The 15105-nt window shown below is 48.6% G+C and overlaps 2 protein-coding genes and 1 non-coding gene across 6 annotated transcripts; 2 read left to right on the top strand and 1 right to left on the bottom strand.

Moving 5' to 3' along the window:
• Positions 1-1287: 1287 nt before the first annotated feature.
• On the bottom strand, positions 1288-4292 carry Sigmar1 (sigma non-opioid intracellular receptor 1). Of its 2 annotated transcripts, none has more exons than XM_027403311.2 (4): positions 4043-4292; positions 3679-3879; positions 3454-3546; positions 1288-2224 (listed from the first exon to the last, which is right to left on the bottom strand). In XM_027403311.2, exons 1-4 carry the CDS (start codon positions 4191-4193, stop codon positions 2016-2018), a joined length of 654 nt encoding a protein of 217 aa, XP_027259112.1. In that variant the 5' UTR covers positions 4194-4292; the 3' UTR covers positions 1288-2015. The 2 variants fall into 2 exon arrangements, with proteins under 2 accessions (XP_027259112.1, XP_027259111.1); XM_027403310.2 differs by having other exon boundaries at positions 1288-2354; positions 4043-4280.
• Positions 4283-13868, top strand: Galt (galactose-1-phosphate uridylyltransferase). 3 transcript variants are annotated; one of them, XM_027403307.2, is made up of 12 exons: positions 4386-4530; positions 10570-10669; positions 10968-11137; positions 11352-11427; positions 11516-11564; positions 11673-11802; positions 11927-11983; positions 12140-12262; positions 12477-12609; positions 12710-12793; positions 13273-13427; positions 13689-13868. In XM_027403307.2, the coding sequence occupies exons 1-12, from the start codon at positions 4501-4503 to the stop codon at positions 13767-13769; spliced, it is 1188 nt and encodes a 395-aa protein (XP_027259108.1). In that variant the 5' UTR covers positions 4386-4500; the 3' UTR covers positions 13770-13868. The 3 variants fall into 3 exon arrangements, with proteins under 3 accessions (XP_035295808.1, XP_027259108.1, XP_027259109.1); XM_035439917.1 differs by lacking the exon at positions 13273-13427 and having other exon boundaries at positions 4283-4530; XM_027403308.2 differs by lacking the exons at positions 4386-4530; positions 10570-10669 and having other exon boundaries at positions 10693-11137; positions 11349-11427.
• LOC113834460 lies at positions 10224-10329 on the top strand. The gene has a single exon (XR_003482966.1). It is a non-coding gene; the product is annotated as a U6 spliceosomal RNA (small nuclear RNA).
• Positions 13869-15105: the final 1237 nt, after the last annotated feature.

Below are 15105 nucleotides of genomic sequence, written 5' to 3'. Positions count from 1 at the left end.
AGACAGGGTCTCATCCTATAGTTCAGGCTGGTCTGAACTTGTACACCTAGCTGGCATGAAACTTGCATAGATCTTCTTGCATCTGTCTCACAAATGCTGAGATTATAGGCATGAGCCACTATGCCTGGCTAGACCTTTGATGTTATTGTCAAATAAGGTTATGCATGTAGCCTTTTGGATTTGTGTTCTCTAGAATGCTTAACTATATAACCTTGTTCCCTCCAATATTAACTTATCAAGTTCAAGAAATGGTAGTGGTCTGGACCTTATTCAACCTTAATAGGAGCAGGATGAAGGTGATGAAATCTTGGTGACCTGGGAACAAGAGAAGACATGAACAAGGTCCTTAGGAATGAGGTCTTTTGACCCTGTCTGCCTGTGCCTGTCTGCCTGTGGGGTTCATACCCCACACAAGAACTCCTCAAGTGCTGGGTAAAAAGCAAACCAGAACAGAGGAAATCTCTTCCACATAGAGTTGCACTCCATACTCTGGGAGGCCCCAAAGCCAGCCTAGACTGCTTTTCAGCTCAAACGTGGGAGTATAGTGCCACCCCATGGCCATGTATGGCTAATTTCTCAGAACCAGGACTGAACTGGCAGAGTAGACACAGTACCTCACACTGCTCAATTCCTCATATTTTAAAACTGATCTCTATAGATGCAATCCAGTCAGCTGGAGACTCAGGAGCCTTCTAGGGTTGTGGTTAAAACCACACTTGCCAGGCATGCACAAAGCTCTGGCCCTAATCCTCAGCCCTAGGAAGCAGAGGCAGGATGATCAGAAGTTCAAGTTTGATTTCAGCTTCGTAAAGTAAATTCAATGCCATTCTTAGATTTAAAAAAGCTGTATGTGGTGGTGTTCACCTTTAGTCCCAGCACTCAGAAGACAATGGCAGACAGATATCTATAAGTTCTGGGACAGCCAAGGCTGTAAAGGGAGGCCTTGCTCCAACACCACCACCCCTAGAAAGACTGTCTCCTAAGTAATTCCTACTTAATTTTTATTTGCTTGGTTTTTCAAGACAGGGTTTCTCTGTGTAGCAGCCCTGGAACTTGCTCTGTAGACCAGACTGGCCTTGAACTCACTGAGATCTGCCTTCCTCTGCCTCCCAAGTGCTGGGATTAAAGGCATGCGCCACCATGCCTGCCCAGCCTCCTAAGTAATTCTTAAACACATTCAAATATATAGCCCCTTCTGTCCAAAACTGGTCTTACATACTGGATTGTAGGGCCTTTTGAAGTGCCCAGGAGGCAGCAGCCTTTCTACTGTTCACACACACAAGGAAATGGAACTGTTTAACAAGTTTTTATTACCAGAGACCGACAGGTAGACAGATAATGCAACAGAAATGTCTGGAAACAGAGGGGTGTGCACATAAGGGCTTCCTTTGGACTGGGGTGGCTCCTTGGACCCAAGATTCCTTCTCCAGGCCCTTTCCTTGAGGACAGGCCTGGGCTTAAGCCAGAATTCTCATCATACCCCCAACAGGGGTCTCTGAGATGGAAGACACTCCCTTTAGCCTTCTACACATTTCTCTGCTTTCCCAGCTGAGTTGGTTGCTGAGGGCAGGGAGGATAAGCCACAGGGGCACTTGCATAGCAGGAGGTGGAATGGAGATAAGGCATATGGTGAGGAAAAGGGAGATGAAGGGAAGGACATCATGGCAGCAGGTGAAGGGGGCCTCCCAAGGGCAGTTCCACTTTTCCTTTACTGAGATTCCTACTGTAGTATCAGAGTATCAGGCAGAATGAAACATCCACCCCAATCCTTAATCCCAGAGCCCTGAATGCCAGCAGCAAGCTCTGGAAAGGCCTGAGTCAGTGAGTCAAGCTTGTGATAGATGTTCAAACATGACTGGCCCCCTTCTTATATATGTAGGGGCCCTCTCTGGATGGATATGAGTACATGACCTTACAGTACATACAAATCTTAGCATCTCTATGTGTCTCACTGGCTCCCAAAGGGCTGTGTCTGGATGTGTAACTATGTATGACCTTCCTCATACAGTAGGAACTTAATATCTGCATGGTGTATGGTGCTGTCTGTGCATATGAGTTCCAGCAAGTAGATGAATGTGGTCCTGCCCACTCCTGTCCATCCACAGGTCTTCCTTCAGGCCTGGCTGGTCAGGGGTCTTGGCCAAAGAGGTAGGTGGTGAGCTCAAGCCGGAGGCCCCGGGCATAGGAGCGAAGGGTATAGAAGAGGGTGAGGAAGTCCTGGGTGCTGAAGACAGTGTCAGCCAGTGCAAATGCCAAGGTAGATGGAATGACACCTCGGCCGTACTCCACCATCCACGTGTTTGGTCCCCACTCCACAGCCGTTGCCTCTCCAGGTCCGTGTACAACTGTCTCTCCTTGGGGTTAGACAAGAAGCATGTCGTGAGAAGCCCAGGGATGCCCTTCTATAACTGCGTTTCCCTAGCCTTTGCACTATCTTTGCAGAGGTGGAGAATGAAAACACAGTTTCAAGAAAGGAAGAAACTCCACCCCATTGGTCTGGCTGCCAATCAGAGGGGAAATAGAGACCAAAACGCCCACTCCTAAATATCCTATGACATCGCCTGGCCCATGTCCTCTCTTGGGGGAGACTATGGAGGGCAACCCCCACCCAGCTACAGTCTAATATATGGAAGCAATGGGCACCTGCATTCTCATGTTTCACTCGTATCAAGTGGAAATGTTGCTAACCGAGCTGGGCTAGTATGACAGCTACAAGGCTTGCCAGGCTTTTCTGACGATTATCCTTACACCACCAAGTCCAAACTTTTTCTTTTAAATGGATGCAGAGGTCCAATTAAAAAACAATAGGCGTGCTGGTTGGTGGTGGCACATGCTTTTATTTTATTTTATTTATTTTTTTGGTTTTTCGAGACAGGGTTTCTCTGTGTAGCTTTGGAGCCTATCCTGGCACTCACTCTGTAGTCCAGGCTGGCCTTGAACTCACAGAGATCTGCCTGCCTCTGCTCCCGAGTGCTGGGAATGGCAGAGGCAGGCAGATCTCTGTGAGTTCAAGGCCAGCCTGGTCTGTATACAGAGCGAGTTCCAAGACAGCCAGGGCTGTTACACAGAGAAACCCTGCTTCGAAAAAAAAAAAAAAAAAAAAGGTTGAAAAACAACAACAAAACTCCCAAACTGTCTCACTAGTTTAAAAAGGATGGGAAATGAAATGTCTGTCTTAACTTTCAGGTATGATTATCTACCAAATAATTGCTGGAATAATGGCTGGGTAAAACAGGCTGATAAAAATCAGCCCCCTATGATGGGAAACTGCCGTGTTTTGTTTCCCTTTAACAAATGAAAGCGAAAGAGTTCCTCAGCTCCAACCTAACCAAACACCTGTGGTTTAGGGGACAGAAGGAAATCACTGGGTAGGCCTTTTTGATAGGCTCTTTCCTTGCCTTAGGCCTGTCCCCAGCTAGAGGGCGCCCACTCGGACATAACTTCCTTACTCACCTGGGTAGAAGACTTCACTTTTCGTGGTGCCCTCTCTCCACTGGTGGAAAGTGCCAGAGATGATGGTGTCAGAAATCTCAGCCCAATATCGCCCTGAGTGACAATAAAACAGACACCGCCCATCAGAGTATCCTTGTCAACACACGGCCCAACCAAACCTCAGAATGGAGGCATCCGACCTCGAACAGTCCCAGCCTCCCAATCCGGCCTACCGCCAGCACTGACCCGAATGGCCACGGGAGCCCAGGGCGGTGCCGAAGAGCAGCACGTACTCAGACAGCGAGGCGTGCAGAAGACACATGGCGCCCATCCAGCCGCCGGCGTTCACAAACACCCACTGCAGCTCCTCATCCGGCAGCACGTGGCCTGGGTGCAGCCTCCGCAGCTCCACGATCAGCCGAGAGAAGGCCAGCTCATGGTCCAGTCCTGATGCAAAGAGGAGTGGCGTGGGTGAGACCTGCCCCGGATTGAGGCTCGGCGGGGAAGGCGCCCTCGGGAAACGCAGCTCCGTTCCGCTCTGTGCCGGCCCATCTTGCTACCCGCCCTCACCCGCTCACCCGCTCACCCGCTCACCCGTTCACCCGCTCACCAGCGTACTGTCGAGCAAGCTGCGCTATCTCTTCTTGCTGGAAGACGAAGTTCTGAGTACCCAGCCACAGCCACACCGCCTGGGTCAGCACCGCGGCAACAGCCAGAAATAGGGCGATCCATGCCCACCGCCGGCCCAAGGACCACTGCATCACGGCGGGCAGCCGGGCACCACCAGCACAGGGGAGAGCTAGGGCCTCAGCTTATCCTCATACAGACTCAAAAGCCGCTGCCCACGGTCGCCCCCGCCACCATGGTACGGCTCGCCCGAGCCAATCGGAACGTTCGGGGCACTTGGCACCGCCCTCTGGATTGAACCATTTTATGACGGGTAGAGCAAAGGTTGGGTGGCGCGATTCACACGGGCGGTGAGGGGGCGGGGCCGAGCCGCCCCCAAAGTGTTCAGTCCTGGTGTCCTAACACTAAACTCTGTTGGGGATAGCTGCGGGAAGTCCCAGAATGGACTCACCCACCTGGGCTGGCGATCCCGTAAGTAGACAAAGCTTTCTAGGACTCGTGATTGCTAGCAAAGAAGCAGGGAGCACATAGTGCCACTGGGAAAGGCCTTCCAGGAGTGGTGACATCTGAAGTGTTTAGAAGAGAGAAGGACATTGCAGCTGATGGGAATCATTCCAATAGTCAAAGAGCGAAAAGGCGAGACATATATGTAGACAGGGTCTTACGATGTAGCCTTAGCTGGCCTGGAACTCGCTATGTAGTCTAGGCTGACCTCAAACTCACCGAGAGCCTTCTGCCTCTGCCTTTCCAGTGATGGGATTAAAGACGAGCACCACCATGCTTGTTTTCTCTGAGCCTACACTTCACCTTATGTTCTGAAGCACAAAAATGTGAAAGGCCAATAGGTTTATTAACTAGGGAACCATGGGATTCGCTATTGCCACAGAATGGTACTGGGTTCCATTTGGAGGGGAGCAAAATTGAACTAGGGTACAAGTAAGAGAGCCCATCTATGTCAGTGCTACCTAGTGAGATCTTGTTTCAGTGCTAACTCTGGGTGCTGCTGACAGGTCTCAGCATTTAAGAGCATACATTGACAGCTTTATCTGTAACATAGAATAAATAAATAAATAAGTATCTGCTTCATAGTACATACCTTTATTATGCCAATTATTAAGTGAATTACTATTTTAAAGTAGCTAGTGCCTGGCACATGGTTAAGGTTATGTATGTTAGTTGGAAGAAGACAACATAAAGCTGAGCGTAGTGCCACACACCTGTTATTCTAGAACTTGAGAAGTAAAGGCACAAGGAACAGTTAGTTGTTCAGGGTCACCCTTAGCAACACAGTCAGCACAGGTCACAGAAGACCATGTCTAAAGCAACAACAAGAACAGCAACAAAACCCGTAAGCAACTAGAAGAAACTAGCCTTATACACAGAAGTGATGGGATGAAGGATCACTGTAGTTAAATGTAACTGAGGGAGTCTGAGAGTATGTGGCAAGGACATTTCCTTTTGCTCTTGAGCGATGGTCAGGTAGGGCCTTGTGCCAAGGGCAGTGTAATGGAAGCAGAAGTGCTGTGTGACATTTCCAGATCTAGCTTCTAAAACAATGTGAAATCTTGGGCTGGAGAGATGCCTCATTGGTAACACTGCTGATCTTCCAGAGGACCCTGGTTTGATTTCCAGCACGTACAAGGTGGCTCACAAGTGTTTGTAACTCCAGTTCCAGTGGAGCCGACTCCTCTGACCTCTGTGGGAACTGCACACACATAGTACACTGACATACATGCAGGTAAAACACCAATACACATAAAAATAAAAAAATAATAATGTGAAATTCTATCCCCCCCCCCTTTTTTAACCTTTGGCCAGTTACAGAAGTCCTATTGTTGTGTGACAAAATGTTTCTTCAGGAGACGCAAGACACAAGTCTGCTCACACCAGATAGGGAATCCACAGCAGACCAAAGTACAAATACCACAAAAATCCAATTTGGTGGCCCAGTGAGTTTTAGGGGGTAACTTATGGGAGCAAAAATGACTAAAAGACAGCAGCTGCATCACCAAAGCCCACTCCAGCATTGCTGACAACTCACAAAAGCTAGGAACCTGAAGCACAGTGTACAGCCTGCAGATGGTTCAACAGGTTGGAGTTGAGTGCCTTTTCCAACTGATTCAGTTGATCCAAACCTCTTCTAGGCAGCTTGGCTCGTTTCTGCTTCTGCCAGGGAACTAGTCTGCTCCTGAGAGATTTCTTTACAGCTCAGCTTCATTGTGTCTGAGAGGGATTCCCAGCTTTTACTGCTTACTCTGGCAGGGAGGAGCCTAGTGAATCTGGTGGGTTTTAGGGACTTCATGAAGCAGTTGTTTTGAGTTGTTTACCTTCCTCCTTAAGGAGCTTCCTGCAGGATGGAAGGTTTCAATCCTAGGATACAAAACACCTATTGTGATGGCTATTTTTGGTTGTCAACTTGACTACCTGTGGAATTAACTAAAACCCAAATGACTGGGCACACCTATGTGGGATTTATTATTATTATTAATTAAATCAGTTGTAGTGGGAAGACCTACTTCCGATCGGGATCTTTGAGGTAGGAAGATACACCATTAATCTGGACCACTCCTTCTGCTTGCAGCATATATAAACAACATGAAGGTAGGAAGCTTGCTCTCTCTTTGCCTGCCTGCTCTCACCTTCGATGGCAAATCCATTCCTTCACTGGCATTAGAGCCTACTTCTTTGGATTCCAGAGTATATTGAAGACCAACTGAGACAGCCAGCCCTGTGGTGGACTGAACAACTACTGGGTTCTTGGACCTAGATAGCCACTGTTAGACTAGCTGGACCACAGCCTGTAAGCCACTCTAACAAATCTGTTCTCATTTACCATCTTAGTTGCTGTAACAACCCCCACCTCCCTGCCAAGCAATACCCAGAGCTCAGAGGGCCCTTCTATAGCAGGCTTCTGCCCTTACTCCAGGCAGAAACATTTTCTGAGACCATCAGGCTTGCAACTTCCCTCTCTGGTCTTTCAGAAACCTCCTCCAACCTAGTCCTTTAAAAAAAAAAAAAAAGATCCTAAGCCTTTGAGTGACTCCAAGCTGTCGCATCCAAGGGGATGCGAATGACAGCCATATTCCCTTAATGTCACAGCAGAGATCTTGTATCTGGGATCTGGAAGAGAGAGGAACAGATAGACCCTATATAGACCATTGTCCTCTTCCCCCTACAAAAGGGATCTGGAAAGACAGAGAAATGAGAGGCACGAAGATGTTCCTGAAGGGTGTCAAGAGTCAGTTGGCATGATCTAGGGAGTGACATTGAAGCACTGGTGTTCCTGTACCACAATCGAGTCACTGAAAGACAGCTGGAAGGGTAGAAAGCAAGTCCCTTTCCTGCCCTCATTCTCTGCTGTACTTTGAGCAGCCACTGGACTGGTAAAACTCATATTTCAGGCACTGCTCTCTGCCCTCTACCTAAAGGCCTCTTCAGATTCCAGACTCGGGATTCCAGGGCAGAGATCAATGGCCAATGAATGACCTAATTTTTGTAGCTCAGCTGCCAGCATGCCTGGCTCTATGAAGCCTGCAGAAATGGAATGGTGATACATACCTACAATATCAATAGTCAGGAGGTAGAAGCAGGGAGACTGGGCTTCAAACTCACACTTTCACATCGAGAGTTCAAGGCCAGTCTGGGAAACGTAAGACCCTGTGTCACAATAAAGGAAAACAACAATTCCAAAAGAGCTCCCTTCAAACAAAATCAAATTTTCTATAGAAAATACCTCTGCTACACAGAGAAACCTTGTCTTGAAAAACCAAAAAGAAAAAAGAAATAAAGAAAGGAAGGAAGAAAGAGCCGGGTGTTGGTGGTGCACGCCTTTAATCCCAGCACTCAGGAGGCAGAGGCAGGCGGATCTCTGAGTTCGAGGCCAGCCTGGTCTCCAGAGCGACTGCCAGGATAGGCTCCAAAGCTACACAGAGAAACCCTGTCTCGAAAAACCAAAAAAAAAAAAAAAAAGAAAGAAAGGAAAAGGAAAGAAAGAAAATAAAATGCCTGTGAGGGCCCTTGAGAGATAGCTCAGTGGTTAAGGGCATTTGTTCTTACAGAGGATCTGGGTTCAAGTCCCAGCACCCACATGGCAGCTCACAACCATATGTAACTTCAATTCTAGGATGCACAAATATAAATGCTAGCAAAACACACAAATAAAGTGAATAAATCATTAAAAGAGAAAATATATGTGATGCCTTCCAGATAGAAAATGAGGCTACCTGACAGTCTAGGGATCCTCACATTTTTATATTTATTTATTTCCACCTTTGTTTGATTTTTTGAGCCAGGGTCTCTCTTAAGTAGTCTTGGCTGCCTAGCACTCTCTTTATAGACCAGGCTACTCATAGAGATTCACCTGTCTCTGCTTTCCAAACACTGGTGTTTACCACCTTGTCCCACCTTTTTGTTTTTGAGACGACCGTCACTATATTGGCCAGGATGGTCTAGAACTGGTGGGATGAAATGGTCTTCTGATTCAGTTTCTAGAGTAGCTGAGACTATATAGCAAATGCACTACTGTGCCTGTGTGTGTGTGTGTGTGTGTGTGTGCGCGCGCGCGTGCGCGCGCGCGCATATTTCACTTTCTTCTTGTCTACCTTATTTATAAATTGGGTCTTTCTATGTAGAACTGTGCAGCCTGAATTCGAACTTTTAAATCTCCAGATTGCTGGGATTAGAGGTGTACAACACCACACCCCATGCTCCATTACTTAACTTTTTTTCCCCAAGCCTATTTCTGCTAATGAGGATGGCGATATAGTTACAATGAAGTACTCACTCCTCCAGGTAATCCTGAAGGGCCAGGCTTCATTTTTAGTAAGAAGTCCTTGCCTCTCACCCAGTAAGCTTGCTTTTTCAACACAGCCACTCAGCAGGTGACTCAGGTCATTGAGTCCAGGATGTTACTGTTCTTTGCACAGGGCATCTCTACGCTTTACATAGAAACTAAGTGTTTGGCACATGGTTAAGATGTTTAGTAAACCCAATGTCTTCTGGATATGACGGAGTCATTGCATTCTTGAACTCACTGCAGCTGTGCTTACCTGCACAAAACCCCAGATTTGGCCCATCAGTATTTCATACCAGATGGGGGAAGGACTCATGAGGCTCCACCTTCCCTGAGGGTCTGAAACGGGTAAACTAGACTAAAAGGCTTCACTTCTAGAAATAAAGGGACCAGACCCTTACTCAGTCCCTGCTTTAGAAGCCATGACTGGCTATAAAAAAGACACATAGGCCTGTAAGGAAACTCTAGATCCTCTGGCCTCCCAGAGCCTAGGCAAACCCCCCCCCCCCCCCCACCCCAGCCTCCTAGGTACTTGGTTCCTGGGAACTGTTTGGCCACAAAAGAAACTCCAGGGGAGACCAAAACCTCCCCTATAGTCTCCAGGATACAGTTCTGAAAACTATTGGTATTTATGTAAAACAGGCCACCTGCAAACAAGACAAAGCCATAGAAACCACAGAATGTTCCCTCTCAGCACTGACCAATGAGAATACCTGGTACACAGGTATTTCATGCCAAAATATGACTTTGAGAAATTTGTTGATTGTTCCCCAAATGTCAACCAATCAGAAACCAACCCGTACCAACTGATGTAATCCTGTAACTTTTGTCTTTAAAACCTAGCAATAGACAGGGGAACTTCACCCCCTCTGGAGGCTGCTGTGTCAGCTTGCTAGAAAGGGTCCCTCCTGTAGAAGGGACAATTTAATGAACCTTGTGCATTTGCATCCGTGGTCTGTCTCCCTGGTCTCTTTGGGGATCCTTGTGACTCAAGCACAATAGGACTATTGGCAGTTAAAGGTTGCTAGCAGGAGGAGTGCCGTCCTTCAGTGGCGTAGTTGATAGTTGCCAATGCTCCAATACCCTCCCCTATGCTCAGGCAAGCAACCTTGACTTATCTTAGTGGGTCACAAAAGACAAAAGCAAAACAAAATAAAAAAAACAGGACATGAAAGTAGGCTTATTGGGAAGAAAGGTTTCAACGGATGACCAAGTCATTATAAACGTGTGTGAAAATTTCCCTTCCCCCTTAGTAAATATTTGCTGAGTTAGTGGTCAGACGAATGGGCACAGCCACCAGTTTTCACAGACGCTCTCCAGAGACTTGGCTCCAATCCGGTGTGGAGGGGGGTCTCATCAAATCCACTTTGGCGTGCTCGCTTTAGCAGCACATATACTAAAATTGGAACTATACAGAGAAGATTAGCATGGCCCCTGCGCAAGGATACACGCAAATTCGTGAAGCATTTCATATTTTTCTGTTCATTCTTCTGTCAGACAATGTCATATTCAACTCTGTTTATATCAAACCACTGTGAAGCAACAAAAAAAACCACTTTGGCGAGGTGTGTGGCTATCCTGAGTCCCGCCCCTAAGGGGCAGGCGTCCATCACGTGTTGGCAACTAGCCAATCATCCGAGGAGGGCGGGGCAGAAAAAAAAAAAAAGAAAGAAAAGGAAGGGTGAATCTAGCCCGGCGGACATTCCCTCTTCCCGCAGGTCAATTTGGGTGGTCTCATGTCGCAAAACGGAGATGATCCTGAGCAGCGCCAGCAGGCGTCAGAGGCGGACGCCATGGCAGCGACCTTCCGGGCGAGCGGTAATTGCAGGGCGGCCTGGACCCGCTGCGGCGCGGAGCCGAGCCTTCCTTTTCCGTAGGAAGTCTGGTCCCAGAGTCAAGGTCGGCACTTCCACCCGAAGACAGGGTGGCGGACCAACGGCCATGTGGCACTGCAAGAGTTTAACCCTTTTAATTCCTCTCCTTCAGCCTTTAGCTTCTAGAACCACTTGGCCGACTGAGCGCCCCTGAGCTTGGGCTTGCTAGGGCATTAGAGCCATTCAGGGAAAAAGAGGGAGACAGGGAACTTGACTGATTGATCTTGACTGACTGTCCCCAGAACACCAGCATATTCGCTACAATCCGCTCCAGGATGAGTGGGTGTTAGTGTCGGCCCATCGCATGAAGCGGCCCTGGCAAGGACAAGTGGAGCCCCAGCTTCTGAAGACAGTGCCCCGCTATGACCCACTCAACCCTCTGTGTCCCGGGGCCACACGAGCCAATGGGGAGGTAAGCCCGAATACACAGCCACCAAGTGAGATAGGAGGAAATAGTTCTCCTTATTGCTGCCCTTCACCCACAAGAGGGAGCAGTGCGCCTCTTTTGGGTCATACCCCATCAAGCAATTTCAATCCCTAGAATGGGACTTCCTCACCCCCTTGCAGTTTGTGTAGGCTTTGAAGCCCACCAGGTGGTAGTATTTCTAGCCTGTTCTCGTCAGTAGGTGAATCCACACTATGACAGCACCTTCCTGTTTGACAATGACTTCCCAGCTCTGCAGCCCGATGCTCCGGATCCAGGTACCCTCAATCTCACCAGTGTTGGGGAGAAGGGAGACTGGATCTGTTGGGAGAACTTGTGCTGCAGAGTAATGCTCTTTTATCTCAGGACCCAGTGACCATCCTCTTTTTCGAGCAGAGGCGGCCAGAGGAGTTTGGTAACTATGGATTTCCCCTCTTACAACTCCAGCTAGGGTTGAAGACTAAGACCTGGGCTTGGACCCAACCCCTATCCCTCTGTCATCCCTTCTCCCCTCACCACCTAGTAAGGTCATGTGCTTCCATCCCTGGTCGGATGTGACACTGCCACTCATGTCAGTCCCTGAGATCCGAGCTGTCATCGATGCCTGGGCTTCAGTCACCGAGGATCTGGGTGCCCAGTATCCTTGGGTGCAGGTCTGTGAGGGGGGAGTGTGACTTTGGTTTGGGGGAGTAGCATTATTGCTTCCACAGGGTGTGGTCAGGAGGGGGTTGACTTAATGTCTCTTGATTATTAACTCTCTCTACTCATGCCCAATAGATCTTTGAAAACAAAGGAGCCATGATGGGCTGTTCTAACCCCCACCCCCACTGCCAGGTAAGTATGTATGTCAGGGGAGGTAATGGCGTTCTTGGCTGAGTCCATGCTGACACTGTGGACAGAACTAGATTAAGGGATAGGACAAAAGAAATGCTTTAGTAATGTGGAGGCTTAGAGATAACGGACTTGCTTGCTTCTCTTTGTTCTTGACAGGTTTGGGCCAGCAGTTTCCTGCCAGATATTGCCCAGCGTGAAGAGCGATCCCAGCAGAACTATCACAGCCAGCATGGAGAACCTCTGTTACTGGAATATGGCCGCCAAGAACTCCTCAGGAAGGTGGGAGAGTGCCAGGCCCTGTATCCTCAAGGAGTCTCTAGCCCCTTTACCCCCACAGTGCATGAAAGAGGGATGGACTAGCAGCAGTCATCTAAAGAAAGGTAGTGGTAGCTTAGACTGGGGCTGTAGCAGAAGTGTAGAGACTCAATCAGATTCTTCTCTTTTGCTCTCCCCCCACCCCCACATGCACAACTCATTTCCATTGTGTGTCTAGGAACGTCTGGTCTTATCTAGTGAGCACTGGCTAGTCCTGGTCCCCTTCTGGGCAGTGTGGCCTTTCCAGACACTACTGCTGCCCCGCCGGCATGTACGTCGGCTACCTGAGCTGACCCCTGCTGAACGTGATGGTAAGTATCCCAGGTAGGACCCTGGGACTGGGTGCTGGATAGAGTGACCCTAGTGGGACCAGCACCTATTCCCAGGCTGAAAGTTAGGCTCTGATTCCAGATCTAGCCTCCATCATGAAGAAGCTATTGACCAAGTATGACAACCTATTTGAGACATCTTTTCCCTACTCCATGGGCTGGCATGGTAAGGCTTTTGGTGGTGAAGTAGCCCCAACACTATTTCTGGGCTTCTAGGTCCTGGCTTAGGGAACTGAAGTCCATACCAGGCCTTAAAACATTTGGTGGCCTTAAAACAAGTGTCCAGCTGGGCAGTGGTGACACACGCCTTTGATCCCAGCACTCAGGAGGCAGAGGCAGGTGGATAGCTGTGAGTTAGAGACCAGTCTACAGAGTAAGCTCCAGGACAGGCTACAGAGAAACCCTGTCTTGAAAACCCAAACCAAAACAAAAGAAAAAACCCAAAACACAAGTGTCTAGAGCCGGGGTACTAGGACTGAGGGTGAAGTAATTTGGGGAAACTGTCACCAAGTACTAATGCTTGAGCTCCCTGGTGGAAAATACTGGGAACCGTAATATTTAGGTAACTGGACTAGTTTCGGGGCGGGGCCAGGCTGAAGACTTGAAAAAGGGCTTTCCCAATCAGTTCTGACTTTGTCTTGTCAGGGGCTCCCACGGGATTAAAGACTGGAGCCGCCTATGACCACTGGCAGCTACATGCTCATTACTATCCCCCACTCCTGCGCTCTGCTACTGTCCGGAAATTCATGGTTGGCTATGAAATGCTTGCCCAGGCTCAGCGGGACCTCACTCCTGAACAGGTCAGGGCTCAGGGCATCCTGGGTCTCCATAGCCCCTTTCACCTCAGTTTCTCAAGGGACCCCAACAGTCATGACCCTGAGGATCCTCATAAAAGTATAGGCATTCCTAAGAAGCTGGTTGCTGCTTAACTCCATCCTCTGGTGACTCCTGCTATCCTTGTCACCAGTCTTCCAATCCCATAAGCCTTCCTCAGTATTTCCTGGGCCCAGAACTCCATGCCATTCTTGGTGACCTTTGCTCTCCATGTTTTCTCCTTCTAGGCTGCAGAGAGACTAAGGGCGCTTCCTGAGGTACATTATTGCCTGGCAAAGAAAGACAAGGAAACAGCAGCTGTTGCTTGACCGTGATGATAGCAGAGCTTTGAATCTTTTTGCCTGAGAGAACTGGGACCTGGAATTTGGGCTGGTGTGACATCAATAAAACTGCATCTCAAATTTTAACCATGTTTTCTGACACCAGGGGAGTGTGAACTCTTACATTCTGGAGTCTTGGGGAAAGGCTAAGTGTGACTCTAGACACTCTTGCTTGCCTACAGATAGATGTTCAAAATGTAGGTAAGAAAGATCTGATGCAGATCCAATGGTACATAGCTGTAATTCCACCATACTGGAGGCTGAAGTAAGATTGTGAATACCAGGCCAGCGTGGGGTACCTAGCAAGACCTAGTCTCTGAAACCAAAGCCAAGCTGGGCCTGGTATTGCAGGTCTGTAATCCCAGCTACCCAGGAGGCTGAGCCAGGAGGATGGCAAATTCAAGGCAAGTCTGGGTAACTCATAGAGACTGTCTTGAGAAATAGCTCAGTGATACTCTGACATGTATCTGTTATTGTCCCCCGCTGGGGTGGGGAAAGCTCTACCTCTGAACTCTATTTAGTATTGTATCTGATCATCTTAACTTGTGATATGAACGTCATTCTAATTTTGGAGACTATTTTAAACTCTTTTGTTCTTAGCTTGGCAGTCTTTGGGAAGGCCAGTGCCCTTTGTATCTCTGAGTTTATTATTGCAAGTTCACCAAGCCTAGGCCTCAGAGCTTCGTGGGGAGAGGGTGAGCAGAATCCTACTCCCAGAGGTCAGTCCAGACGCTGGGCTGCTGGCCAGAACCCTGGTTTTGTGAGTGGCCAAAGCTAGACTCTGCTCCAGACCACAGGGGCTAAAGGGGCAGGCTGGGAGTGTGCATGTGGCTTGGTGTTCTTGGCTTCCTCAAACTTCTATGTGCAGTATATGTAATTTCAGTACTGTGCCTATGCTACAGTGTAGCACAGGGCAGAAAACAGTGCTAAGCATGGAGAGGGCAGCCAGTGTAGCCCCACTGAGTCTATCCTCCCCTTTCTGGATCTGTTTTCCCTTGTGTAGTGGAGGAGACCAGATGTCACCTAGTGTTCTCCAGACTCTAAAGCAAAGTTGAGAGTTGTGAGTGACATGGGGACGGCTAGAATGCCTTTCTTCCATTCTTTCCCATGGGAACTGAGTCTTAGGATTGAGAAGTCACGATAAACCTGGACAAGTGAATGGGCCTGGCCTAGAAGAACCGTGACTTCCTCTTCCTGCTTTCCAACCTAGGGCCATTCCTCCTGAGCCCTTGGAGGGATAAGGGGGTGCCTGGGATTGGGAATACTGCCAGGGTCTGGAAAAATCAAAGTAGGCATCTCTTGGGGCTCCCTGGGCAGGTGGCTG

Source organism: Cricetulus griseus, chromosome 2 (genome assembly GCF_003668045.3).
Source record: "Cricetulus griseus strain 17A/GY chromosome 2, alternate assembly CriGri-PICRH-1.0, whole genome shotgun sequence".
Taxonomy (NCBI): domain Eukaryota; kingdom Metazoa; phylum Chordata; class Mammalia; order Rodentia; family Cricetidae; genus Cricetulus; species Cricetulus griseus.
Note: the sequence above shows the minus strand (reverse complement) of the source record. Positions and strands in the feature narration are given on the sequence as shown.